The following is a 24939-nucleotide window of genomic DNA, read 5'->3' as shown; positions in this document are numbered from 1 at the left end:
CCAGGTGGATACTGCACATTGGTGGTGGAGGGGATCCCCATTACCTGTAAAGCGCTTTGAGTGGAGTGTCCAGAAAAGTGCTATATAAGTGTAAGCAACTATATGATCAAAAATCTAATATAATAATAATAATAATAAGTGTCATGTTTTCCCCCCGCAATGCTAGCTCACTCCCCAACACATCAATAGGGAAAACTAAACAATGTGGAAAATATATTTCTATTACTCTGCTGTTATATCTTCCCATGTAATATATGCAGTATATACCAAATATTATACTATATATACACATTATATACTGTACCAACTTAATTTTTAAAGGAACAGCAATACTGATTGATTGTCTCACCCTGGCAATACTGCCCAGCGGGGCACAGTGTGCAGTCTGAGCGCTGGCTGTTCCCAGTCACAGGGCTGAAAGTCCCAGCAGCACAGGGGATGGCGGTCTGTGTCCCTCTGGGACAGTAAAACCCAGCAGGACAGGGCCGCTGTTCCGGGCTGCTGGAGCCCCCGTCACAGAGGAACCCAGCCGAGCAGCTACCTGCGGAAACACAGCGGCTCTTCACCGACACGTTTCAGTCCTGATCTTCCCCTGCGGGTGACCGACCAGTGACGCTGCTCAAGAAGACAGGGCTTGTGTTATAAAAAGAACACTCCAAAAACCCTGCTGTTTTTTTTTGGCACCTCGGCTGCAGATTGTTTTAGGTTGTGGTCTGATGGGAAGCCACTGGGAAACGTTTCGTGCTCTGCTCAAGAATGATGGGAAGCGTGCACTTAATCGGAGGCGCAGTCCTACCTGACACAAGCCCGTGCTGGCAGTAGTGCCCTCGGGGACAGGCCATGCCCGTGACGTTGTCTCTGGGGTTGGGCAGCCGGGCCCCAGCAATGCAGAGAAACCCGGGCGAGCAGGTTCCGGTGGGCTCCGAAAGGCCTTCCGATCCACAGAACCGCCCCTCCGGACACCGAGAGCACTGAGCTGCAGCCCCAACAGCACACGAGTCACAAGAGAGCCACAGATACAGTGCTACTCTCTGCTCTGCCAAACGTACTAACATTCTGCAGGCCTGGATGTGCGTTTTGACTAGAAATAACCTCTAAAAGAAGATAAGATCCCTTTATCAGCCATATACAATTTCTTGCATTAGGAATTTGTCTTTTTGCATACCCCAGCTTGCTCTCAATGAGACACACAGGCTCACAGACAGGGAGAGAAGTTTGGGGTCAGAGCGCAGGGTCACCCATTTATACAGTGCCCCTGGAGCAGTTGGGGTTAAGGGCCCAACGGAGTAGGATTCCTCTGCCGGCCACTGGATACGAACCGGCAACCTTCCAGCCACAGGCGCAAATCCTTAGCCACAGAACCATCGCTCCGCCCCAACATGTGAAAAGCAAGCAAAGGGAGTCCCTCTTTCTCAACTGCCAATATATTTGGAGCTTGCTGATCCAAGAAGCTCTTCCAGCCCTTTACTGAAAGATCTCGACAACATGACACATCAGGAAACGAACTCATCATCTGCCTCGCTCTTCTGTTTCCTGGCTGCTTGTACTCCACGCCTGTCTTAGCTCATGCCAGCGCGAGCCATCAGCAGCTGTAAGATGAGACAAGCTGGCACGAGGGATTCAGTCGTAAGGGCTTACCTGAAGAGGTCAGGCCCAGGATCCTGCTGTATGTGCCCTCTGGGCAGGGGTTCCTGGTGCCAAATGGCGTCTCTCTGGGGCAAAAGTGCCCAGAAGGGCAGGGCAGGGGGACAACTGCGCCCCGAGGCTCCAGGACAGCAGGGCTGCAGTAGAATCCAGGAGGACAGGATTCACATTCCGGCTGGCCGCTCAGAGCCTGGTACCAGCCTGGCATCCAAACACAGGAGAGCGTTAACAGCCGCCAGCGAGATGAAAGAGTGACAGAGTCTAAGCGCTGTTGTAAAAGGATGCAAGAAACACTCCTCATTCTCTCAGCACCTGCAGGGCAGGGAGTGCAGTCGGACGTGGCTCTCCCCCCACCCTCTCGGCGATGTGTGCCCTCCGGGCAGGGGGAGGGGACGCCACTGCCCCCTTCACAGAAGTGCCCAGGGCTGCAGATGCCCCCAAATGCTTCCGAGGTAGGAGCAGAACTCCGAGACCCTTCGAGGCAGTAGAAACCTGGAACAAGTGTTCAGGAAGAATGAAAGCACACTGTTTGGGAGAGATGCGATATCCACTTAACAGTGCAATCTTTAAATTTATTATTGTTGTGGTTGTTGTTAATTAACACTTATATAGTGCTTTTCTGGAAACCTCTCTCAAAGAGTTTAACGGGTAATTGGCCAGCACACCAGGGTACCATCCCTACTCTTTTTGAGAAACGCCCTGTGGTTTTCAATGGCCACAGAGAGTCTGAACCTCTTTTTTTTTACATCTCATCTGAAGGATGGTGCCTTTTTTACAGTATAGTGCCCCCGTTACTATACCGGGACATTAAGACCCACACAGCCTGCAGGGTGAGCGCCCCCTACTGGCCCCACAAACACCTCTTCCAACAGCAAGAGCACTATAAAAAAATATGAATTCTAGACGTACATTTTAGATCTATTAAAAGAAAAACATTAAAAAAAAGTTTTACAAATTAGTTGTCCCAATGTCTCGGACATGCAATGTCCTTTATAATAAAGAAGCACGCAAGGAAAACAAACAGCAACTTGTTTCCAGATCCAGTTCCAGCCAGCTGCACCGCTCGAGGCTTCGCTGCGCAGGGAGTCTCCATGGTTACCTGGCAGGCAGGGGCCCGTCACTGCTGTCTGGCCCGGCTCGGAGCAGAAGTACCCCGGCTTGCAGACCTGGCACTGCGACGGGTCCGTCAGCCCAGACTTCTCGCTGCAGCAGCAAACGAGAGCCGCAGTGAGCGTGGAAACAGCGCCGCTCCCTGGCGGGAGACAGACGCTGAGGAATGAACCTCTCGTCTCTCAAGCAGAAGCAAAACTCATTGACGTGCGGACTGAAACAGATGTTTTCTGCTTTGCTAAACGTTCGTTTGAAAACGCCAGTCCAGATACAGACTGGCAAATAGAGAGGTCAACAGATGCAGAAATCAATCACTGCTCTGACCGTGTGATTTGGTAGACAGAAATGATGCTTTGGGTTTTTTTTTTTAACTCCCTGAAATCGACCCCCCTACAAACAGCACAAACGATGAAACCCACCTCATTCGTTAGCGCTACATTCGTGCAGTTCAAAAATAGCGCTTGTGCTGTTGCGGTCCCCGAGCTCAAGCGCCTTGAGGTCCAGGTGATCACGTGACCATGCACGGCGACTTTGACCTCCAGTGACCCCGTCTGCCGAGTTCAAGCGCTCTGTTACTGGTGCGAGAGTAACAATTCTGCAATTGTGTTTCTCTGTTTGCCCGGGTGGGGGCCGGCGGTTGATTTTTGCATTTAATACCACTATCTTCTGTGCGTTTGTGTGAACAGGAAAATTGAATATGTCACCAATGCCATACCCTAATCAGAAGAGCTGCGGATGTAGCCTTAAAAAGTGAACATTAACAAGCAACTGCATGCTTTTACAAAGAGGCTTTAAACAACACCACTCAATACTTCGTAGCTGTGTCCTTTTTCATAACTCAACTGCAAAACAACATTGGAAACTGTACCATCTCACACATGCAGACCCGGAAATATTGGAAAGTATTTTATTTTCAGATAAAATAACCGAACATACTGCATATTGTTACGTCCCAGTGTGTGGTCTATGTGAAACAATGAGAAACTGATTACTTCTTCAGATTTTAAAAAAAGGACACAGCTATAGCTAAGCATTGAGAGGTGCTACAGTAGTTAAAGCCTCTTTGTAAGAGCATGCAGTTGCTTGCTAACGTCATCTTTTTAAGGCTACATCCGCAGCTCTTCTGATTAGGGTATAGCATTGGTGACATATTCAATTTTCCTGTTCACACAAACGCACAGAAGATAGTGGTATTAAATGCAAAAATCAACCGCCGGCCCCCACCCGGGCAAACAGAGAAACACAATTGCAGAATTGTTACTCTCGCACCAGTAACAGAGCGCTTGAACTCGGCAGACGGGGTCACTGGAGGTCAAAGTCGCCGTGCGTGGTCACGTGATCACCTGGAACTCAAGGCGCTTGAGCTCGGGGACCGCGACAGCACAAGCGCTATTTTTGAACTGCACGAACGTAGCACGAACGAATGAGGTGGGATTCATCGTTTGTGCCGTTTGTAGGGGGGGCAACTTCACGGAGCTGGTTTTTTTTTCAGGCAGCTTCAGTACCTGAACGTGCCTCTGGGACAGGGCTGTGGCGCGCCCGTGCCTGCAGGACAGTAGGAGCCTGGTGGACATCTGCCCCCGGTCACTCCGTCAGAAGGGGTAGGCAGGGAGGACCCCCCCGGGCAGTAGAACCCAGCGCTGCACAGGCCTGTGGGCCCGCTGTTCCCTTGGATACAAACACACACAGCCGCGAGAGATGCAGGCTTTTCTTATTGCCTGATAAAAAAAAAACACAGGCGTCTGCTTTTTGCAGAAAGTGTAATTGTTTTTCAACTTGGTAATTAATGAAGGAGCCTTCCCAAGAAAGAATACTTCTACCATTTACCGTGAAGGCTGGAAGTATCGCTAAGGATACCAGTCATCCTGGTTTCTCATTTTTCTCCCCCCTTCCCTCTTGTAAGTGATATAGGAGCATAAAGACACATACGTCCAGGTTCAGAGACAGTTTCTTCCCACAAGCTGTCAGATTACGGAACTCTACCCCTACCACTGGCTGACACTGATGGGTTTTTTTTCTAAGGTGTATGTTATTTAACTTGGTGTTGCTGCTACCGTTCTGTGTTTCTGTTTTCGGTGTTTCCTTAATGTCTTTGTATCGGAGCACACATGCCAATATGCATTTCATTGCACTTGTGCATATGACAAATAAACTGAACTGAACTGGTTTACTGTAGGTGCACCAACAATGAAAGTGCCTCAGTATATCTGACAAGGAGGGATTGTACTGCTGTCTCTGCAGCTCCGAGAGGCTTCAGAATGGTGTAGTTACTGATCAGCTGTTCCTCTACCTGTCCCTTTACAGTACATCCCCGCCTCGCAGGGCCTGCACTGCCCAGCCTCGGCCAATCCAGAGCGGTTTCCATAGCTACCCGGAGAGCAGGGATGCCGATTGGCTGCCATCGCTCCAGCCAGACAATAAAAGCCCACTGGGCAAGGTGTTGGCCGGATCACTCCTGAAAAAAGAAGAAAATGTAGGTGTCTGCTTTGTAAACAACAAAAAAAAATACAGGTAAACGGACTACAACGTCTGTAAATCAAAGGCAGGCAGGAAGACTCTGCCAAGGCCAAGTTCATCCAGGACACCGCCAGGATCAGGTTTCAAAGGCAGGAGGAAATAGCCAAGAGGCGAAATGGTGTGAAAGACTGAGTCACACTCACGAAGAGAAAAATCCCCTATAAGCGGAGGCTGGTATACTGTACGCATCATCCATGCTGATCTAAATGCAGGGCAAGGAACCGCAGAAATGCAAAATAGATTGGCGGTTTTAGAAAAAAGGCCGAGGGGAATTTCTCAGAGGGAAAGGATCTCCTGCCCACATGGCCGGCGCAGAGGTACGCACCCTCGCTCGGGCAGTAGAAGCCAGCAGGGCAGACTTTACACTCCTGCTGAGCCGGGCTGGGCTCGTAGGTGCCTGGAGCACAGCTCCTCTTGCTGGGGCTGCCCTGAGAAGGACGCGTCCAGCCCCCCGGGCCCGTCAAAGAGAAAAACATGAAGACAAGACAGTGAGAAGCCTTTAAAAACCCTTCCTGAATTCGGAGCGTGCATCGGGAGATCCGGACCCCACTGACCTCCGGGCAGAAGTGACCAGGTGTGCAGGTGTTTGTCACTGGCCTGGCAGTGACTTGCCCACCTGGACAGTAGTACCCAGGGGCACATGGGCCGCTTGGGAATGCCAGTCCACTCTGCCCACAGTAATACCCAGCTGGGCAGGGGTGGCAGTCTGCTGGCGTAGCTCCACCAGAAACAGCTGTAGGAAAAGAGGGACACGAGAAGCAATTTTTACATCCTGTCTCATCACTCAAGACATTACAAATGCCAGCCTTGTGGCAGTACTGGGGAAAAAATTAAATATCAAAATTTAGAAATATTATCTATAGAATTCATATGCCACTTCATTGTTCAACATCTACAAACAAACACACCTAGTGTATATAGATCCACACCTCTTCCTGCTTTGCAGGAATTACAAGATGCATCCAAAAAATGAGACGAACAAAGTGCCCTGTGAACTCCTGTGAACTGGTGCTGAGAAATGAACGACTGCCCGGTTCGGTCAGCGTGACTCACGTCTCAGTGTCCCGGGCTGGCAGGGCAAGGGGTTTGGGGCACCCTGGGGGCAGTAATGTCCTGGGGGGCAGGAAGTGGGATGGGGCACGGACGCTCCTCTGGGGCAGTAGAATCCCGCTGAGCAAGGCCCAGCTGGAGCAGAGAGGCCGCTCCGATCACAGAACCAGCCCAGGTCGCAGGGCACGGGGGTGGGGGAGCCCTCCGGACAGTAGAAACCTGCAAGTCCATTGACACGGCCATCGTGAATAAAATTTCAGGTGAAGAGTAAGACGAAAGTGTTTCTCTCCACAAGTTAAAGAACTGGCTATACACTAAAATATACTGGAATGGGTTGCATGAAGTTGGACTGCAATAACAGAAAAAAAGTGAAACTGTAAAGATTTGTACAGAAGTGTAACAAAGTCACAGTGGACGGGAAATTCACAGATCAGTTAAAGTTCCGCATTAAAATCCAAATATTTACCTTTGGGACAGATGTCTCCCGTGAAATTAGTGCAGTGCTTAGTTGTGTTCTGCGGTGTTCTCAAAGTGTTAGGCATGGTCTGGCCTGAAGTATTGACCTGGAAACTGTTTTCCAACCAGTCGGGTGAACCCCCATCCCTGATCTTGTCTGCGCAGGGACCGTCTGTTTAAAAACAAGAACGTTCACTTCGCTTCCACTCTCAGCCGAACTGGAGGTCCTCAGGAATACCGCGTCGGGGATCCAGCGGCAAACACGCTCTCACCTGGCAGCTCAGAGGAAATGGTGCACTTGCAGACAGTGCTGCAGAAGACCAGCTCAGCAAAGGTAGCTTTGAACATGACATCCATGGAACACATGAGCTCAGTGGGACCCCTCCGTGGGGCAGGAGTGGCAGTGCCCCCTGTACAGTAATGACCAGGGGAGCAGACACCTTCAGAAAACACAGCAGGCAGAAAGATTACAGTGAACTGGAATGTAATTTATACTTCATACAATATCTATTAGTATTAAACAGTAAAACAGTCAGAATACTCCAATCTGTAACCATAACGCAGTCCATATCAAATGGCCTTTATGAGTCAGTAAGTAAACAAGTAAATAGCAAGTATTTTTGTTTGGAGAATTTTTACACATCTGTGCTTCATTAGGAAAAAGAGAGAGCAAAATATATGAATTTATTATTACTGATGTTTTGGTACTGTACTGTAACCAAGAAAAACATTTAACTCAGGTCAGCAAGCTTCTGTCCAGCAATATAAATCTCTAGGACAGTCATATCATAATTTCAGCTCATTTCAGTCACACACCGAACAGCCAGGCGGTCTGGAGAAATTGTGCAGCACAGTACCAGAGATCTGACTGGAGCCCTGTGAGTCACAGTATCTCCCGGGGGGGCAGGGCAGACAGTGCCTGTGTGCCCTGGCTCCAGTGTCAGGCTGGTAAGTACCCGCTGGGCAGGGCAGAGGATAGCTGCTACTCTCTGGACAGTAATGCCCCTGGGGGCAAATGTCTCCGAACTCCTTCAGCACAGGGGCAGGCTCCTCTGCTCCCAGAGAGCAGTAGTGACCTGGCAGAAGACCCAAGGCACAGACGCAGACAAGTCATTAGCACAGCCTCTCTCCCTGTTGTAACAGAATCCGAGATCCAGGACTATTCATTCTTGATCTGGACATGAAAAATGCCTCATTGTTAAAAAAGCATTAGAATAAACAAGGTTTCCAATGAAAGGAGGCCACTAAGCCCATCTGGTAGGTAATCGATCTGAGGATCTATAATGTGAAATATATAGTAATGTACAAATAGATCAAGGTGTTCTGCATTCATTGCCTATTGAAAGATGGCAGTGTCCTGGTGAATGTTTTTACATCTTTCATCATCCGTTCATGATTATTACACTGGATTTAGATATAGGGGAATTTCACAGAAAAGGAATCCTATCAGAATGCTGCATCTCTGATTGGTAGCCAAATGTAAATTTCCCTAATTTATCATAACACAGAAGTCCTTTTTTCATTTACTGTATCACTTTTGTAGACTGAAAAGAACAGACTGTTACGGGCCCAGTTCATATTCTGAAACAAGTCTAAGCTTTGGGTCACAGTACCTGAAACACAGGGCCCGGTTGGCCGAGTCAGTGCGCTGGTGCCGCAGTAGAAGCCAGGGGGACACAGGGAACAGTCCTGTGCCGATCGCAGACCCCCTGTCTCGCCCAGCCTCCCCAGAGGGCACGGGGCAGGAGAGGAGGAACTCTCCGGGCAATAAAAACCTGGTGATGGAAAATTCAGAAGAATATGTCACATATTTACTAGAACTGTAACGAATATTTCATTTGCACATGCACAGATGGTTCCCGTTAGGAAGGAGCCATAGTTATAAAATAGTTGTCAGAATACAACACCTCACAAACACTGCAACTAAAAGATACGCAATGCAAGTTAAATTAGTTGCATAAATCTTTCAGGAGGGTTTTTGGTGACCCTGTAGCAATCTCGAATACTAGGATGGATGTCTGCCCGTTATGCCTTCCGGCACTTAGGGCCAGCAACATCCTGTTGCTGTTCCCATAACACTTGGTTTTTACGGGACAGGGTTGTTAGCCTTGTGCCAAACCCGACAGGAAGAGTTCTTTCCGGACCCTATGCAGACGACACAATCCAGGGTGGAGTGAGAAAACACGAGGAAAAAAGGCATGCAGGAGACGGGGATGAGAACAGGGGGGGCGTGTTCATGGAGTGCCGGTGGTCAGGGGAGGTGTGGCCGAGGCAAACGATCCAGGGAGGAGTCAAACGGGAAATCCAAAACGACGCAAAAAGTCCAAGGCCAGGCGATCCAGCTGAGACAGACGATTAAAATCCAGAACCGGGTCGGGATCGGCAGGGGGCATGGGAACGGGAACAAGAAACAGGAACTTAAACCATAACGGAGCCAGGCGCATCCAGGTCCCGGGCTCGCATGATGCAGGAACCAATGCAGAGCCCGGATTAGCGTCAGCGTCTGGCTTTTAAGGGGGAACTGAAAAGGGGCTGGAACAGGGAACAGGTGCAGGGGACGAGGCAAACAAGGAAGGGCTGGAGCGCCCTTAAGAGGAGGGGTTTGCGATCGTGACACAACCTCCAACATGGAGGACCTGGCGCGCAACATGGGACACAAACCCACTACCCTGAGATTGAGTCTTATGCTCTACCAACAGAGCTAGCCGGGGCGCCTGAATACTAAGATAGAACACTGTTTCTCAAAGGAGACATCTAGCAGATGAGGCATGATGACCACGAGAGCCAGGTAGTTTGAAGATGTGTTACCTGAGGGACAGGGCTCACAGGCAAACTGGGCTGGTAGGGGCTGGTAGGTGCCTGATGGACAGGCCACGGACTCAGCACTTCCAGGTTGGCACATATGACCAGGTGGGCACTGATGACCTGCCACAAAGAATTTTTTCAGCTCTTAAAACATGAGGAGCCCCAACAGACTAAGGTTATTGAATTAATAAAGATTTTTTCACAAGTTAATGGACAATCCTGCAGTTATTTGTTTTGTCTACAGTCAGCCTACGGAACTCAGGATCACTTAACACTTGAGTTGAGAGAGTGTAGCACTGCTCACCTGCCTGCTGTCCAGACACCGACCCCTCTGGGCAGAACCAGCCTGCAGGACAGAGGCTACTACTAGGTGACCTCTGACCCCAATCAGGGCAGTGGTAGCCTGCATAGCAGGGCTGGCATTCTACCTCTGACTTGGCACCATTCTTCTCCAAAAAGGTGCCTATAATAATTATAATAATAATAATAATAATAATAATAATAATAATATGCATTTTACATTTTAAAAAGTAGGAAACAAAACTAAAAAATATCCTTCTATAAACAGTAATATTCACAATCCACAATTGCAGATAAATCACTAAAACCTACACACAGTGCAAAATGGACCATATGTAGCTTGGCATGGTCTCTTTAGAAATGCATGGATTTGGGTGCAAGTTTTAGAATAGTCTCTTACCATAGACTACCTATACTGTAAACTGGCTTAAATTATTATGTTACTGTGCCACTTTTAAATCACAAGCGCTTTCAGCTGAGTTATGTGGATGGCACAGCTAATAGGCAGTGGCAGTGTGGCGTACCTGGGGGACAGGGAGTTGGCAGAGAGCTCCCAGAGGGGCAGAAGTGCCCTGCAGGACAAACCCCACCAGTGGTCTGATCTGAGCTGAGCAGAGATGTTGCAGTGTGCCCTGGGAAGGAGAGCAAAGCACTGTTGATGTGTAATATTTAAACAAATACCCAGCAGAAGACACCGTCTTCTAAAGGCAGAGCGTCACTCATTCCAAAACGGCACAAAATGCTGTTAAATCAACAAAGCACTGACAAATACCAAACCCCCCCAGAAAAATTCTAGATCCAACAAAGTCCATCCACATGCCAAGCCTATAAAATCCCAATCCTGACACTTGACGGTGTGATTAGCCAGGACGGGTAACCCCCGAACTGCCTACAGCACGGCGGGGCACCTGTGGCGTTGTGCTGAGGGGTGGGGGACACAGCGCCCAGCGGGCAGTAGTGCCCGGCCCTGCAGGGTCCGGACGGCGCATCCAGGCCGGGGCTCTGACAGTACTGCCCTGGAGGGCAAGGGAGGCAGGCTGCTGCAGAAGCCCCACCTGCAGGCCAGAGGCAAAATATAAGGATCAGAAGCTCACCTCTGCTGTCTGGGGCAGAACAAGCTGAGATTGTTATAGCGGGAAGAGATCTACTGTAGGCAAGCCTTAGAAAGCAATAATAAAGGAGTAAGTTGCATAACAGCACAGAATCATTTTGCCTTATCTTTATTTCCTAATGCCCTTGGTGTCTCACATCACAAGACTCGACCAGCAGGAAGCCTCTCCCACTTTCCACAAGAGGGCTGACTAGTTTTTCCGCCCACTCCTTGCTTTTGCACTTTCTTACATTGTAAAACTGCCCCGCTAGCGAGTTCTCGTACCTTCTGACTCACTGAACGTTCCTGCAGGACAGGGCACCGTGTGAGCTGTGCCCGGCGGGCAGTAGGACCCAGGAGGGCACTTTCCCCCGCTGGCTCCCCCAGTGGGCTGTGCGGAGAGTGAGCCCTGAGAGCAGAGGAACCTGAGCAAACAGACACAGCCTGTCACAGACTCCAGCTGTAAGTGCTCAAGGTAGATTGCATCAGAGGGAGAGCATTTCTTAAAGAAACACAATATAGCTGCATAAGTATACCGATAAAAAACTGCAGTTTCAAGGCATGAACATGTATGATAATGTCACGGATGTCGGAAGGGACAAACTGTCAGAGAGGCAGGAGAGCGGAAAAAGACCCTATGCGTAGCGGCGGAACGGGGGATTAGTCCGGGTTCAGCAATTCAGGAGTCGTATAGAAACCTATGCCCTCAGGCAGCGGACGTGGGGCGACCTGGTACTAGGCGAGTCTCAGGATATCTGAACATCAATGCTGAGCGAAGGAGAATCAGAGACCCGGAAATATATAGCCCCAGAGAGAGAGACACTGGAAGGACAGCCAAGCACAGGAAGCCAGGGACAGGACAGAGTAGGAGTGCCCTTTGGCTGCAGATGGCGTGACAGATACTTTTTTTTTTTTTGACAGTACAACAATTGAAGTGTCCAGAGTGTACAGAACCATAATTCACTGGGCCACGCCCAGTGTGAATTGTACTGCTGCTGAAAGGGAAAACCAGGTCTCTCACCCAGGCATACAGTCTCCCGTAGGTGCAGCCAGACCAGCTGAACTGCAGTATTTTCCCCGTGGGCACGGCACACACTCGCTGGCATGGGCAAGACCGGTCTGGCCACTGAAAGTGCCGGCTGGGCAGGGGAAATCCACACCAGCTTCTGCACCTTTCAGGAAAAAGCACAGAACCCGTGATCCTTGATATTCATGGGATCTGTTTCTGGGGTTCAACATGAGGGGGAAAAGAGAATAAAATGTTGTAAGGAATCCTGGAGCGAAAGAAAGTGGTTCTCGACCATGACCATGCAGGTGATGAGAAATTGTGGAAATGTATTTCTAGTGTGACGCTGTCCTACCTGCTGGACAGTAGTGTCCTTTGGGGCAGGGAACTGGAGACGGCATCCCACTGAGAACCCCAGTCTCGGGGTGCAGCACGCCCGCGCAGTAAAAGCCGGCAGGACAGAGATTGCACATTGCCTGGCAAGGAAAATGAGGACAGAGAAGAGAGCTTGAGTAACATCCTCCATTACAAGCATCTCCCTGTCAGGTTAGTGACTTCTGTACTGTCGATCGTGAACAGAACTGGTGTGTAAACGTGAGACTCGCGGGAGATCTGACAGCCGGGGCCAGGAAGATCAAAGCTGCCTCTGTGCCTGTGTCCTCACCTGCCCGGGTTGGTCCTGGTAGGTTCCTGGGGGACAGGGAGTCTGAGCAGCACTGCCCCGGGGGCACATGTGTCCAGCCAAGCACATGAAGGAGAGGGGGCTGCTGGACAGCTGCCCAGGGGGACAGTAATAACCTTCCCTGCAGGGCTGAGAGGGGGCAGACAGTCTGGAGGCCTCACAGGAGAATCCTAGAGACGCAAACACAAAAAAGGAATCCAGGACGTGCTTTGGGACTAATCCCAGAAGACATGGAAAGACAGATCCGTGTGCCTTTCAGTGGGAATGCCTCCAACCACTGCTCCTGTTCTTGCTGGAGCTGCTGGCTTTGAAAGCAGAGGGAGGATAATTTCCGTCTGTGAAGGATGAGGACGACATTCTCACAACACCCGAACACAGGGCTCATCTCACGAAGCAGATAGAGACAAATGATCGGTCACTGGGCTCTACTGACACAAAGTCTCTCAACCAATAAACACAAGGATTTAGGAATTTCAAGAATTTAATTGGAAACTCCATGTCAGAGTACCAATTGGTAGATTAGGAGGATCCTTATGCGTAACTGAATCTCACAGGATGTGGAGTAGCACAGGGACAAACCAAAAGACATAATCCAGGGGCTTGGTCAAAAAGGGAGGCAAAGAGTCCAGTAATGAGGGAAATCTAAAAGGCAAGAGCAAAGTTAAGTGCCAGGAGATCAGTCAAAAGGTTTAGAAATGCACACAAGAGCATTCTACTGGAGGCTTCTCAAGTGTGAGCAAGGGTGGGTGTGTGAGGGAACTTTAAATACTGAAAGGAAAGGGCTGTGGTAGGATAATTGGTTTGGGAGTGAGAATTTATGGAATCTGGTGCTTGTGAGAATGTGATGGGTTCAATTAGGAGTGAGATTGTGCAACAGTGGGTTTGGGAATGCAACGCCGTTCGCGAGGGGGAGTGTGGGGCGTGACAGGAATGGAATGGCGTTTGCGAGGGAGAGTGGTGGGCGTGACACTTCATTCAAAAATTGCTGCAAACATTTACTGTAACTTTTTACTGCAACCGAAACAATTTGGTGTAAATTGCTAAAATGAGCCTGAATTTAACTCACTCTCCTCTTAAATCCAAATCCTCTTTCCCTGTTAAACCCACTTTCCTTTTAAATTTAGTGGTTTAATATGTGAGTGCCGCAGAGGGCAGAAACACAGACCTGCAGGGCACAGCAGGCAGAGAGAGAGATTTTCGTTCCTGGTGGTGTTGCTGTAGTGCCCAGCTGGACAAGGCTGTGGGACCCCAGACCCCTGGGGGCAGTAGTGACCGCTGGGGCAGATGTCACCTGTCAGGCCATCCTGAGGAAAGGGGGTCACTGCCCCAGCCTGGCAGTAGTGCCCTGCGGCACACTGGCCACTGGGCTCTCTCAGGCCTGAGGAGGCACAGAATAAGCCTGTGAAGACATGAAGACATGACAGGAATAAAACGAGCTAAAGAAGTGAATTTCCTGTACTTCTAGAAACCAGTCTCTAAGGCTCAAAGGTGTATTGAAGTATGTTATTAAAAAAACAAATACTTTGCCTCAGGAAAGAAGATAAAACTCCAGTGAAGTCTACAGGTGCAGACTTTGTCCTTTCTAGAGTATTAAAATGCTGCTAATTTCACTATTTGTGGAACGCGTGTGGCAGATTTGGAGTCTCAATATACAGCAACAAATGCCAAATAAATATGTCTGTAAACATGAATTCTAAAGATGCAAAGTGGCACAGTTTTTACAGAATTTTTCAGCTGGGACTGTCACTGGGGATTCAGGCTCTCGACAAGAGTTAAGGTGGTTCCCTGGCCTCACCTGGTGGACAGGGCAGACAGTCCTGCAGACTGCGTCTCTGGGTCAGCGGGTTGTGTGTGCCAGCGGGACAGGGGTACTGGTTCTGGGAGCTGGTTCCTGCTGGGCAGTAGTGCCCTGGAGCACATTCATGACCCGCATAGGAGGACGTGTTGCCAGGGCAGAAGAACCTGTGCAGGGACGCAGTCGGTAGTGTCAGGCACAAAGAGAAAAGCAGGATAAATCACAGCACAGCACTGCTGATATCACGAGTCCAGGCAGACTTATTTCACAGGTGGGGTGTAATACAGCACATATTTTCATATTTTGAAAGCCTTATATCACCTGTCGCTTGTTCTCAAGCCCTTTTGTGTATGAATGGAAAGCTGTCGGGCCCTGTTTTTGTTTACACTGGGATTTCAGCAGTTATCACTAGGCTTCTGGTCTGACGGTGGCGCTCAGTGGAGTGGGTCAGTTCGGCAGGGACGGAAAGAACAGGTACTGTAGCCTGTGGAAACGGGACTGGATCTCACCCTTCAGCACAGGGGCTGCAGCTGGTCTGGCCTTCCAGTGTGCTGCTGGTCCCCTCGGGACAAGGCTGAGGAGCAGCACTGCCTCTGGGGCAAAAATACCCTGCAGCGAGGAAGGCCACAATGAACAAGTAAACAACAGAAAATATGCCGGTGCTTCAATACAAAACAATAACACAAAATCTTTTTTACAGCATTCTTTATAACTGAATCACCACTCGGGCTGCAGAAACACCAGGCGACGGTTACCTGGTGGACAGGGCCCACCCTTCTCATCTCTGATTGGATTGTTGGGGAGCACCGCCCCCTGGTAACAGTAGAATCCTTCCCAGCATTCCCCCGTTGGCGAGGTGAGACCAGGAGCACCGCAGTAATGACCAGGAGGGCATAGCATACAATTCTCCTGGGCAGGACAGCATCACCACAGTTAACCGAGGACCAGACAGTCAACAAGTACATGTCTGCTGCACACCACTGATACAGAAAATGTCATTCTCAATGAGGAGCACATACAGTAGTGCCATATTCCAACTCTCACGTCCCATATTTTCCAGTAAAATTTATTTATACACAAAAATAATCACCGATTTTATGTAAAAGCTGATTAAAGAAAGTATGCTTATGACTGTTCAATAAAACCAAGACAGAGTGCAGTGCACATGACTATCAACTGTTTTTCAAAACTGTTTGTAGAGCTGCAGCACCACATAAGTGGACAGACAGTCTCCAGTGTAAACAAGGCAACAGCTGCAGTGGCCTCTCCTTCTTACCTGTGAGATTTGTCTGGTCATTTGACTGAAGGTGCCCGCGGGGCATGGCTGGGGCTCTGCTGTACCTCGGGGACAGTAGTGACCAGCTGGACACAGTCCACCTTCTCCTAGAGGCCAGGGTCAAACACCAGCACATCGTCTCACACAGCATTCAGCACCACACCCAAGCACCTCTGCATATACTGGGAGACCTGCATTATGTTTGAGCAATCTAGGTTTTTACCCTTTGTACACTACAGATCTCAGTTTTGCCATGCTTGTTTTTCATTGAGCTCGACGATGAAGTCGGGTAACTTCGATATTAATTACTAGAAAGCTCGTCAAGTATCACATTGCAGTGTGACAATATGAGCTGGCATTACTGAAGAACAGCTTTGAACACATCGCTGGGTTTTACAAGGAGTGGGAGAGACTGAAGCAAGTTGAAAACGAATGAAGGCCTCTCAATACTCAAATGAATTATAAAGAAAAGGTCAAATACAGCTTTCATCTGGGCCCCCTTGAATTTCTTTCCCATAAATGTGTAAAGAAAAGCAGTAGATGGCGTCCCCCTGGGGTTCGGTGATTGTTTGTGGTACTGTACCCAGAGCAAGGCCGTGTGGCTGAGGGGAGGCGTTGCCGCGGAGACAGTAATACCCTTCCCAGCAGTCTCCAGTGACAACGGTGGCGTTGCTCAAAGCGCAGTATTTTCCCCCGTCGCACACCCTGCATTGGGACACCTGCGCCAGGCCTGCATCTGGGCTGTATGTCCCCACTGGGCAGGGCTGCCAGTTATGCCCACTTCTCTCTGGACAGTAAAACCCTGCAAGATCACAAGCGTGAGAATGCAAGCCATTGCTCAACGAAGAACCCGGATCTTTTAACGATGAGCTGTTAATAAGAGAACAGGCATTATTTCTGCAATGTTTCTGCAACATTGACAGGGGATTGGAGGCGTTTAACTTTGTTTGTTTCTCTGGGCAGCATCCTTCTGGATGTGTGTTTGCAGTGAAACAGGAAAAATCTGTGAACATTTTGGTAGAGTGTAGCCAGTCTCTTACGTCATTTCCGATTTCGATACTTCAGTTAGATCCTAATGAATGCTATAGAGGGACAAAATGGGCAGAGAGTATTCGGCGTGACGCTCATAACCTACAGTAGCTGTGAGAAAAGCCTGTCCAGAAGACACAAAGAGGAGATCAGGGTGCAAGACTTATATATGTACTGTAGGCAAGTGAAAATGTGCAAGATTAGTGTCCAACCTACCCGGACCTCTTTTATAAACTCCTTGGAATGGAATAAATCTTGGGAGATAAGCACATGACATTGGGAGGATATCGTCCTGCTTACCTGGAGGACACAGGAGCGGTTCTCCGCCTGTCACGCAGTAGCTGCCAGAAGGGCACGGCCAGCACTCAGTCGCCTGTGTCGCTGTCATGTAGGTCCCCTGCTGACACGGCACGGGCTCAGCCGAGCCCTCGGGACAGTGGTGCTTCTCTGGGCAGAGTCCCCCAGTGGTGCCGTCCGTAGGGGAGGGCAGAGTGGCTCCCTGAGCACAGTAAAACCTGCAACCGGGACAGCAGCAACATCGGCACACAGGCTGACAGAAGCAACGTTCAGTTTTTCCATCTGTAGGGGTGTAGGTTTTACCCTGCTCAATCTGTCATTGATACAATCAGCAGTGAATAATAATAATAATAATAATAAACTTTATATAGCGTCTTTAAAGGTGGCGTCTCAAAGCGCTTTACAGGATGACAACAATAAATAAGAAGAATACACAAGATAAGACACAATTACAATATACAGAGGAGACCGTGGATGGTGGTACTAAGAAAAGCAGAGGGGTGAAGAATGGAACCAGTTAAGTAAAGGCTTTTCTGAAGAAGAGGGTTTTGAGTCTGGATTTGAAGGAGTTTAGAGAAGGTGACTCTCTGATATCCTTGGGCAGAGAGTTCCAGAGCTTGGGGGCATAACAGGAGAAGGCCCTGTCACCCATACAATGTAGACGGGCTTGGGGGACAGTAAGGAGAGCAGAATTAGAAGAGCGAAGGTTGCGAGGTAGGGAGTAGGGCAATAAAAGTTCATACAGGTACTGAGGTGCCAAGCCATTCAGAGCCTTATAGGTGAGCATGAGGATTTTAAAGTCCACATGGAATTTGACCGGAAGCCAGTGCAAGGACTCCAGGATAGGAGTAATGTGAACACTTGCACTAGACCTGGTCAGGATTCTGGCTGCTGAATTTTGGACATACTGCAGTTTGTTCAGAGTAGATTTAGCAATCCCAGCGAGTAGAGCATTACAGTAGTCAATTCGAGAGAACACAAATGTGTTGATCAGCTTTTCAGCCACAGTTAGTGATAGCATAGGGCGTAGTCTAGCGATATTTCTGAGGTGAAAAAAGATTTTTTGACAGTATGCTGCACAAGTGGATCGAACACATGAAGAGCAATAGGCTCGGATAATAATGTAAGCATTAGAGTACATTGCTTTGGCCTGAGTCTGATTATGGAAATGCTGACAGACAAGTTATCCGCCATGACCCATTACAAGTTTTCAAAAAGTCCAAAAGCAACTCAAGTCAGATTACAAAAATTGTCTGGGAATGATTCTAATCTGTATGAATTGTACCCTGCAGAGCATGGCGCGGTGGGGGCAGTGAGCCCGGCTGTGGCACAGTAGGAGCCTCCTGGGCAGCCCTGACATTCCTCCCGGCTTTTAAGACCAGTGCTGTTAGACCAGGAGCCAAGCGGACACGGGACAGGAGACGGCGCTCCTACAAGACGCAGAGGAGAAGCAGCAAAGTGAAAAAAGAGCTACAATTGAATAGTCCGTCCAGAAACTGGAGGGCTGCATTACCTGCGGGACAGTAATGTCCAGGAGGACAAGGCATGCCCGACTGGCCATCGATGGGGACGGCTGTCTGGGCCCCTGCTTTGCACCAGAACCCCGCGTGGCAGTCTCCTGCACAGAACACAAAGCAGGACACACGCCCTGCTTGTGGACGGTCATGTCTTTCACAGGCACTGTCACATCATTTCGCAGCAAAGAGTCTTCGAATGTCTTCTTGTAATTGGAATCAAGCAGTCTGCATCCACCAGATAAATCACCGTGCTTCCCTAGGTTAGCTCCCTGACTTGAACTCTGACCTCTTGGATCAACAGTTTTCCGGCAAGCTTGTGTTTTGTTAGCCCTTAGAGCACCAACATTTCACATGTCAATGTTTTTTTTTAAAGATGGTGGAGACAGCGATGCAAGGTTCTTCAGGCCTACCTGAGGGTGCTGACAGTCCTGTAAATGAGCAGAACTTTCCAGGCGTACACTTGAGACACCCACGCACATCCTCCAGGAGCTCTCTGGGGTTGAACGTGCCCACTGGACAGGCATACTGGGTGGAGGAGCGTGTTCCCTGGGGACAGTAGTGTCCCTTTGGGCAGGGGGAGGGATTGGAGGCATTCAAGGGGGCATCTCTCCCACCACAGTAATAACCTACAGCAAACAGGTTGAGCTGGTAAGCTGTCGAAACATACCTTGACTTACATTTGCTGCCTGCACTAATTTTGACAATTATGGAACCAAGAGGTTCTCTCTTGATAACACAACCCACTCCTGCTAGCTGTTCTGTTACATGACTATCAATATTAGCTACCTGTTAAGCTCCTTTGAGTAGTGACCTGCAGCAGAGTTCACGTAGAAGGTGCAAATGTGCTCTGCTTGACACTATGGTAAAAACAGACTATAGTGTAGCAAGGCACGGTGAAATGGTAACTCAGGATGTAAATTGGGGTACCCTGACAAAGTACAGTAAGTACAGGAATAGTGCAAAACATTGTGTACAATTTTACAGTGGCCAGATTTGCTAAAAGAGCTTACAGTAGTTCTCGTGGCAACAATAAATGACAACAGTGAAATTCTTGGTCTTTGGGCGTTGACTGTCTGGATCAACAGAAGTCTTATTTCCCTGCTGGCCTGGTCACATGACTCACCTGGTTCACAGGGTTCACATGTGGCCTGCTTCTCCAGGGGCTGGTAGTGACCAGAGGGGCAGACAACAGGAGCAGGACTGCCCTCTGGACAGTAATGGCCAGTGGGACAGGGCAGAGCTGTCCTCGCTGTCTGTCCAGGGGGACACCAGTACCCTGAAACATACAAGCAGGAATGGGAAATAACTGTTAATTCAGTAGAGCTGGTATAAACTGCAGGACTTGGGCACAGCAGAGAAAAAACGATGTCAATGTTTTTGATAAGATTTGAATAACTTTGGTTAGAGCGACAAGCTTGAAACGATACAAATGATACAAAATCACCCAGAGGTGCATTTGGGAAATTCAGGAATATTGCTAGCATTTGTGATAACTGAGAGATTCGAGCCTGAAGTGTCCATTCGTCAAGCCAAGCTTTATTGTACGCATACAAGGAGCAACACATTTCAGGCTTATTGTTGTATTGCTCAGAGGGGATATGGCTCTACACCCTCCCCTCCAGGACTCCAGGACTCAGAAAGCACTTAAAACATTCCTTCCTTATCAGGAGTTTAGTATAAACATCCCGTCCCCATCAGGAGTTTAGTACAGAAGGTGGGAGTTCAGTACAGGGAGGGAGAAGTATCTGTGCAAAAGCAAGCGTGAAGGTGAGAGTTTAGCATGTGACTTCAGCAGGAGTTCACAGCTCCTACCACTATATGGGTACAGAGTAACATACAGATTCTGCTAGCAGACTCCATCACATTTTAGAGGGTCAAGTGTTCATGTGAGGCTTTCGACCAGGGGTTAGGGTGATGGTCAAAGTTGGTGATTGGACTATGTTGGACTGAACTGGAGTGAAAGTGTCAAAGAAAGACAGTGGCATCCTTGTGTTTGTGATTGGTAATTGATAGCATTTCCTGTATGTGCAGTAAGATAAAAGTATCCCCAAACACTAATATCAGTGTCTGGGGTTAGACAGGGATGGACCTTTCCACACATACCCCAGCTTGCTCTCCATGAGACACACAGGCAGGGAGAGAAGCTTGGGGTCAGAGCATAGAGTCAGCCCTTTATACAGTGTCCCTGGAGCAGCTGGGGTTAAGGGCTTTGCTCAGGGGCCCAACAGAGTAGGATTCCTCTGCCGGCTGCAGGATTTGAACTGGCAACCTTCCAGCCCCAGGAGCAGATCCTTAGCCACAGAGCCACCACTCTGCCCCAAGTAATAAGGCAGGGAATCCTAATCCTGGACATACTGTAGATGTTATTCCAGCCCAGTTTATCTAATCACAACCTGAATTGAGCTACTCGTGTGGCTTGATGGGAATATTTGTATTGGGATTTTAGCTTCTCAAATGCAGTCGTTCAAAGGTAACGTCAACCCAATTTAAGAGCAGAAAGCAGTCCAACAGTTCTATTGTTAAGTCAATTAATACTTCGGTTGTGTAACTGAGAGGTGGGTGGGACCAAACTCAGCAGGTGTGCGGACGTCTGGGACCAGGATTGGGAACCCCTGTATGAAGGGCTGCTGCACATTAAAACTTAATTGTTTAATTGGATGCTCAGACACACTGGCCACTGTAGGTGTCCACTCCGGGAACAGCTCATAAGGGAAGATCGGGGTGCGAGCCTGATCAGACTCACCCTCAGTGCAAGGGCCACTAGGGGCCTCCAGGCCTGCTTCCTCGCAGTAGAAGCCCTCTTGGCACAGCTGGCAGTGCCGCTCCCCGGGCAGGCCGGCCACGCTGGAGAAAGTTCCAGGAGGGCACAGCGCAGGCTCCCCCGCGCCAACGCCTGAACAGGGGGCACAAAGAACAACACCGCAGCCTTGGCGGTTAGTCCATATTTCAGCATGACAGAAAGTGGCCTGTTGATGGGTCACTATCTCTGCCTAGTTTCTCCACATCTCCTACACAGACAGCATGATGGTACAGTATACTTAAGGAACGAATGACAGACAACCTATACTGGATTTACATAACTATGTTAAATATACTTCACAGTGGACACAGTCATGGGATCTGTTCTCCACAAAGTGCCAGAAGCACTTAAGCTCTTTGGTTTGCGGGTAGATGAGAGTGGTGACAGTGGTGAGTGGTACACGTCAAGGAGTAGGAAATTACCACAGTACGTTCCAGGTGGGCAGATGTTGCCTGTGAGTCCATCTGTCGGTTTGGGATGAGTGGCTCCTCCAGTGCAGTAATAGCCAGGAAAGCACAGCCCGGTGGGCTCAGACAGCCCTGCAGGGAGCACATACAGCACAGCTGCACTGGTACTGGCCCACGGTCTCTTTCACCAAGGCACAGCCATCACACACACACACGTTACTCACACGTAACACAAATGTTACTCACGCGTTACTCATGTGATACCCACACGTTACTCACACATTACCCATGTTACTCATGTGTCACTCAAATGTTACTCACATTACTCATGTGTTAGTCACATGTTACTCATACATTACTCACACTTAACTCAACAACACGTTACACATATGTTACACACACGGAAATAGCAATGCATCCAAAAAGCTCCTGAAACTGAGACACTGCTGTTAAAATACCACCGTGGATCCAGAGCAGCATACTGTAGGTTTCTCCTCAATTCAAAGATTAAATGTGTTTACAGTTTAAGGTGTACTGGCACTTGGTTTCCATTGGCTGCATCACTTCAAAAGAGGACACCTTGTTCGGATGACTTCATTATTTTCAAGAAATTTAAGAACAGAAATGGGATGGAGTCCAAGAACTTTGGGTAGAAACTGCACAGAGGAAGGAATAAGAAAGTTCCCTTTGAAAGCAGGCGAAGCAGAAGTGAGAGATACTTTATCCTACTACTTTATTCTAAGATGGTCGCTTGGCTAGCAATCTTGTGGAATAACCCTCTTTATTTTATACAGTGCCTCTCATGACACAAAATCTCAAGGACCTTGAAAAAGCAAAGGCACTTGAAAGCAAAAACAATGGAGAAACAAATCAATACAGTAAATTTAACAGCACTAAAGAAAGAAACTTGAAGAAAAAGAGAGCGTGACTAATTTTATCACAAAGGAAATAGCTCTTGCTTGTAGTAAGGTGGTCTTATAGAAATGCTAAGAAGGGCTGCCTCTTCTGCATTGGGTGACAGATCCACCTTAAAAAGACAGCTGAGGAGCTACAGTACGAGGTCAGGAAACAGAGCACTGCACCTGACGTGTTGCAGAAGGTGCCAGGAGGGCAGAGAAGGGGTTCAGAGCTCCCCTCGGGACAGTAGTACCCTTCCTGGCACTTTCCTCCTGTGGAGGTGGCTGGGCACAGGCAGTTGGCATTAGTGTAGTTGTCCAAGTCGAAGGGCTGGGAGTTCCAAGCAGCAGACACACAGAACCAACCTGACGTGAGAGAGGGGGAGGGCAGGAGTTTAAAGCAGTGTTTGATGATTCTAACTCTGGACACTTGTTTCACTGAGTACTGGCTAATTCACCCAGTTAATCGTCACACAAATGGTCAGCACTTTGCAACACTAGAGGATGAAAAATATTATTTCCCTTTACTGGAAAAGGGGATCAAACCTATGTGTAGTAAAACTGGCCTTTTGAACGGTGAAGGAAATCATTCAATTTCCCAGCACTGCTGGTGTAACGGCATGTCAGGGTTCAATAACAGCACAGAGACTTCCTGCACATGCTCACCATGATTTGAATTAGCCTGAGGCAAGAATACACTGAGGTCAGTTTGCTGGTATCAAAGCAGATGTTCCTATATCCTGCAGACAAATGTCATCTCTTACACACAGAAGATGGTGAGTCACCGTGGAGGAAGGGGATGTGGGCCGTCTTCGTGCCCATACTGTGCTGTTGCTGATGGGATACAGCACTCCAGACTGGCTAAAATAAGCTTTTTTCCATCTCGTTTGAATAACAGGAAGAACTGGCAACTCTGTCCTTAGAAGGGTTGAGCATCTCAATTAACATATTCAAACATCATTGAATAGGCCATATGTAAAATGCATGGGAGTAAATCCAAATCTTCTACTAACCGGCTTTGCATTTTCCTGACACAGCAGTGAGCCTCTCCTTCTCACAGTAATGGCCAGGAGGGCAGGGCAGGCAGCTGTCCAGGCTCTGGGTCATGGGCTCTGGGTTATAGTAGCCCCTGGGGCAGGGAAACTCAGTGGCATACCTGGTGCCTAGATTCAGAACAGCATTGTACAGTAAATATTATCTCTCAGGCTGAAATCGTTCTTCTCCTGCGCTTACGGGGAGAGGTTACAGTGTGAATTTGACCAAAACAGCAGGCAAAGAGTTTACTTCATAAACAACAATAAACCTGGTTTTTCTCAAACTGTGCTCAGTCCATGGTAAGTGAATTGGAAAGACAGCTCGTTAAAAAAATCTCTAAATTTGCCTTCTGTACATTTAACTCCAACGCTGCGATCCGTCATGTAGAAAGATAGAACATTTATGTTGTATAAAAATAACCACACTAGGAAATACATGTTCGGAAGTGTATTATTATTATTAATCACTGGGTCGAATGTCCTGGAGTGGTGTACTAGATTCGTTTCCTTGAGCACTATCTGGAGCCCTTGGAGCAGGCGAGTGTGTTACCATCCGGGCAGTAGAAGCCGGGGAGGCAGGGGAAGGAGCTGTACGTGCTGGTCCTCTCTGGGCAGAAGTACCCCGCCCTGCAGCGGGAACACCGGGCCTGGCCGGTCAGGTTGGCGTAGGTGCCCGCCGAGCAGGGCAGGGGCTGGGCACTGCCTGCAGGGCAGTAGTGGGCCGTGGGGCAAGGCCGGCCTCCTCCTCCAGATCCTGCAGAGACAGAAGAGGGAGATTCCGTCGTCGTCCCTACCGCACACCCTCCGTACCTACAGTATCTGTCCACCAGCCTGTTGTGGATCAACCACACCTGTCTTTATTTCTCCCTGTGCGAGAGACAGCCAAAGACAGGGAGCCAATGGATTGCAACCCAGAAAACTGTATTCAAAAGAAACGTTGCGTCCCATTGTTACCGGTGGGTGAGATAGCCCCACTGGGGCAGTAGAAGCCCTCTCTACACAGTCCTGAAGGCTGGACCAGCCCCTCCGCGTCACAGAACTGCCCTGGGGGGCAGGGACTGCAGCCCGACTGCGCAGACACATGGAGGCTGTCCCAGGAACAGAGGGAGACAGAGAGAGAGGGGGGGGAGGGGAGAGAGGGAGGGGGCCACATTATCACTCTTCACAAATGAAAGCACCAATAGGCTTGTATTCTCATTTCTGGACATGCACAGCTCATTTCCGTGCT

At 48.9% G+C, this 24939-nt stretch overlaps 1 protein-coding gene across 1 annotated transcript in view; it reads right to left on the bottom strand.

The window, feature by feature from the left end:
* The window catches only part of LOC148816733 (uncharacterized), an 80949-nt gene that overhangs the window by 29308 nt on the left and 26702 nt on the right, over positions 1-24939 (bottom strand). The window contains exons 28-66 of the mRNA XM_088939458.1: positions 24666-24799; positions 24262-24465; positions 23691-23840; positions 22864-23043; positions 21797-21913; positions 21318-21467; positions 19698-19850; positions 18985-19200; positions 18571-18675; positions 18343-18487; positions 17061-17275; positions 16315-16533; positions 15732-15838; positions 15211-15364; positions 14965-15064; positions 14456-14622; positions 13826-14059; positions 12643-12830; positions 12334-12454; positions 11994-12144; positions 11258-11397; positions 10791-10937; positions 10407-10514; positions 9887-10045; positions 9586-9702; positions 8391-8552; positions 7635-7853; positions 7050-7217; positions 6788-6934; positions 6325-6540; positions 5826-6004; positions 5597-5699; positions 5045-5209; positions 4260-4422; positions 2744-2847; positions 1957-2136; positions 1639-1845; positions 797-976; positions 350-541 (exon numbers count right to left, since the gene is read on the bottom strand). Of these exons, the coding sequence (XP_088795584.1) occupies positions 350-541; positions 797-976; positions 1639-1845; positions 1957-2136; positions 2744-2847; positions 4260-4422; positions 5045-5209; positions 5597-5699; positions 5826-6004; positions 6325-6540; positions 6788-6934; positions 7050-7217; positions 7635-7853; positions 8391-8552; positions 9586-9702; positions 9887-10045; positions 10407-10514; positions 10791-10937; positions 11258-11397; positions 11994-12144; positions 12334-12454; positions 12643-12830; positions 13826-14059; positions 14456-14622; positions 14965-15064; positions 15211-15364; positions 15732-15838; positions 16315-16533; positions 17061-17275; positions 18343-18487; positions 18571-18675; positions 18985-19200; positions 19698-19850; positions 21318-21467; positions 21797-21913; positions 22864-23043; positions 23691-23840; positions 24262-24465; positions 24666-24799 (6266 nt within the window). The remainder of the gene's footprint in view (positions 1-349; positions 542-796; positions 977-1638; positions 1846-1956; positions 2137-2743; positions 2848-4259; positions 4423-5044; positions 5210-5596; positions 5700-5825; positions 6005-6324; positions 6541-6787; positions 6935-7049; positions 7218-7634; positions 7854-8390; positions 8553-9585; positions 9703-9886; positions 10046-10406; positions 10515-10790; positions 10938-11257; positions 11398-11993; positions 12145-12333; positions 12455-12642; positions 12831-13825; positions 14060-14455; positions 14623-14964; positions 15065-15210; positions 15365-15731; positions 15839-16314; positions 16534-17060; positions 17276-18342; positions 18488-18570; positions 18676-18984; positions 19201-19697; positions 19851-21317; positions 21468-21796; positions 21914-22863; positions 23044-23690; positions 23841-24261; positions 24466-24665; positions 24800-24939) is intronic.

Source organism: Atractosteus spatula, chromosome 22 (assembly GCF_055471065.1).
Source record: "Atractosteus spatula isolate fAtrSpa1 chromosome 22, fAtrSpa1.hap1, whole genome shotgun sequence".
In the NCBI taxonomy this organism is placed as follows: domain Eukaryota; kingdom Metazoa; phylum Chordata; class Actinopteri; order Semionotiformes; family Lepisosteidae; genus Atractosteus; species Atractosteus spatula.
This window is presented reverse-complemented; position numbering and strand designations above follow the sequence as displayed.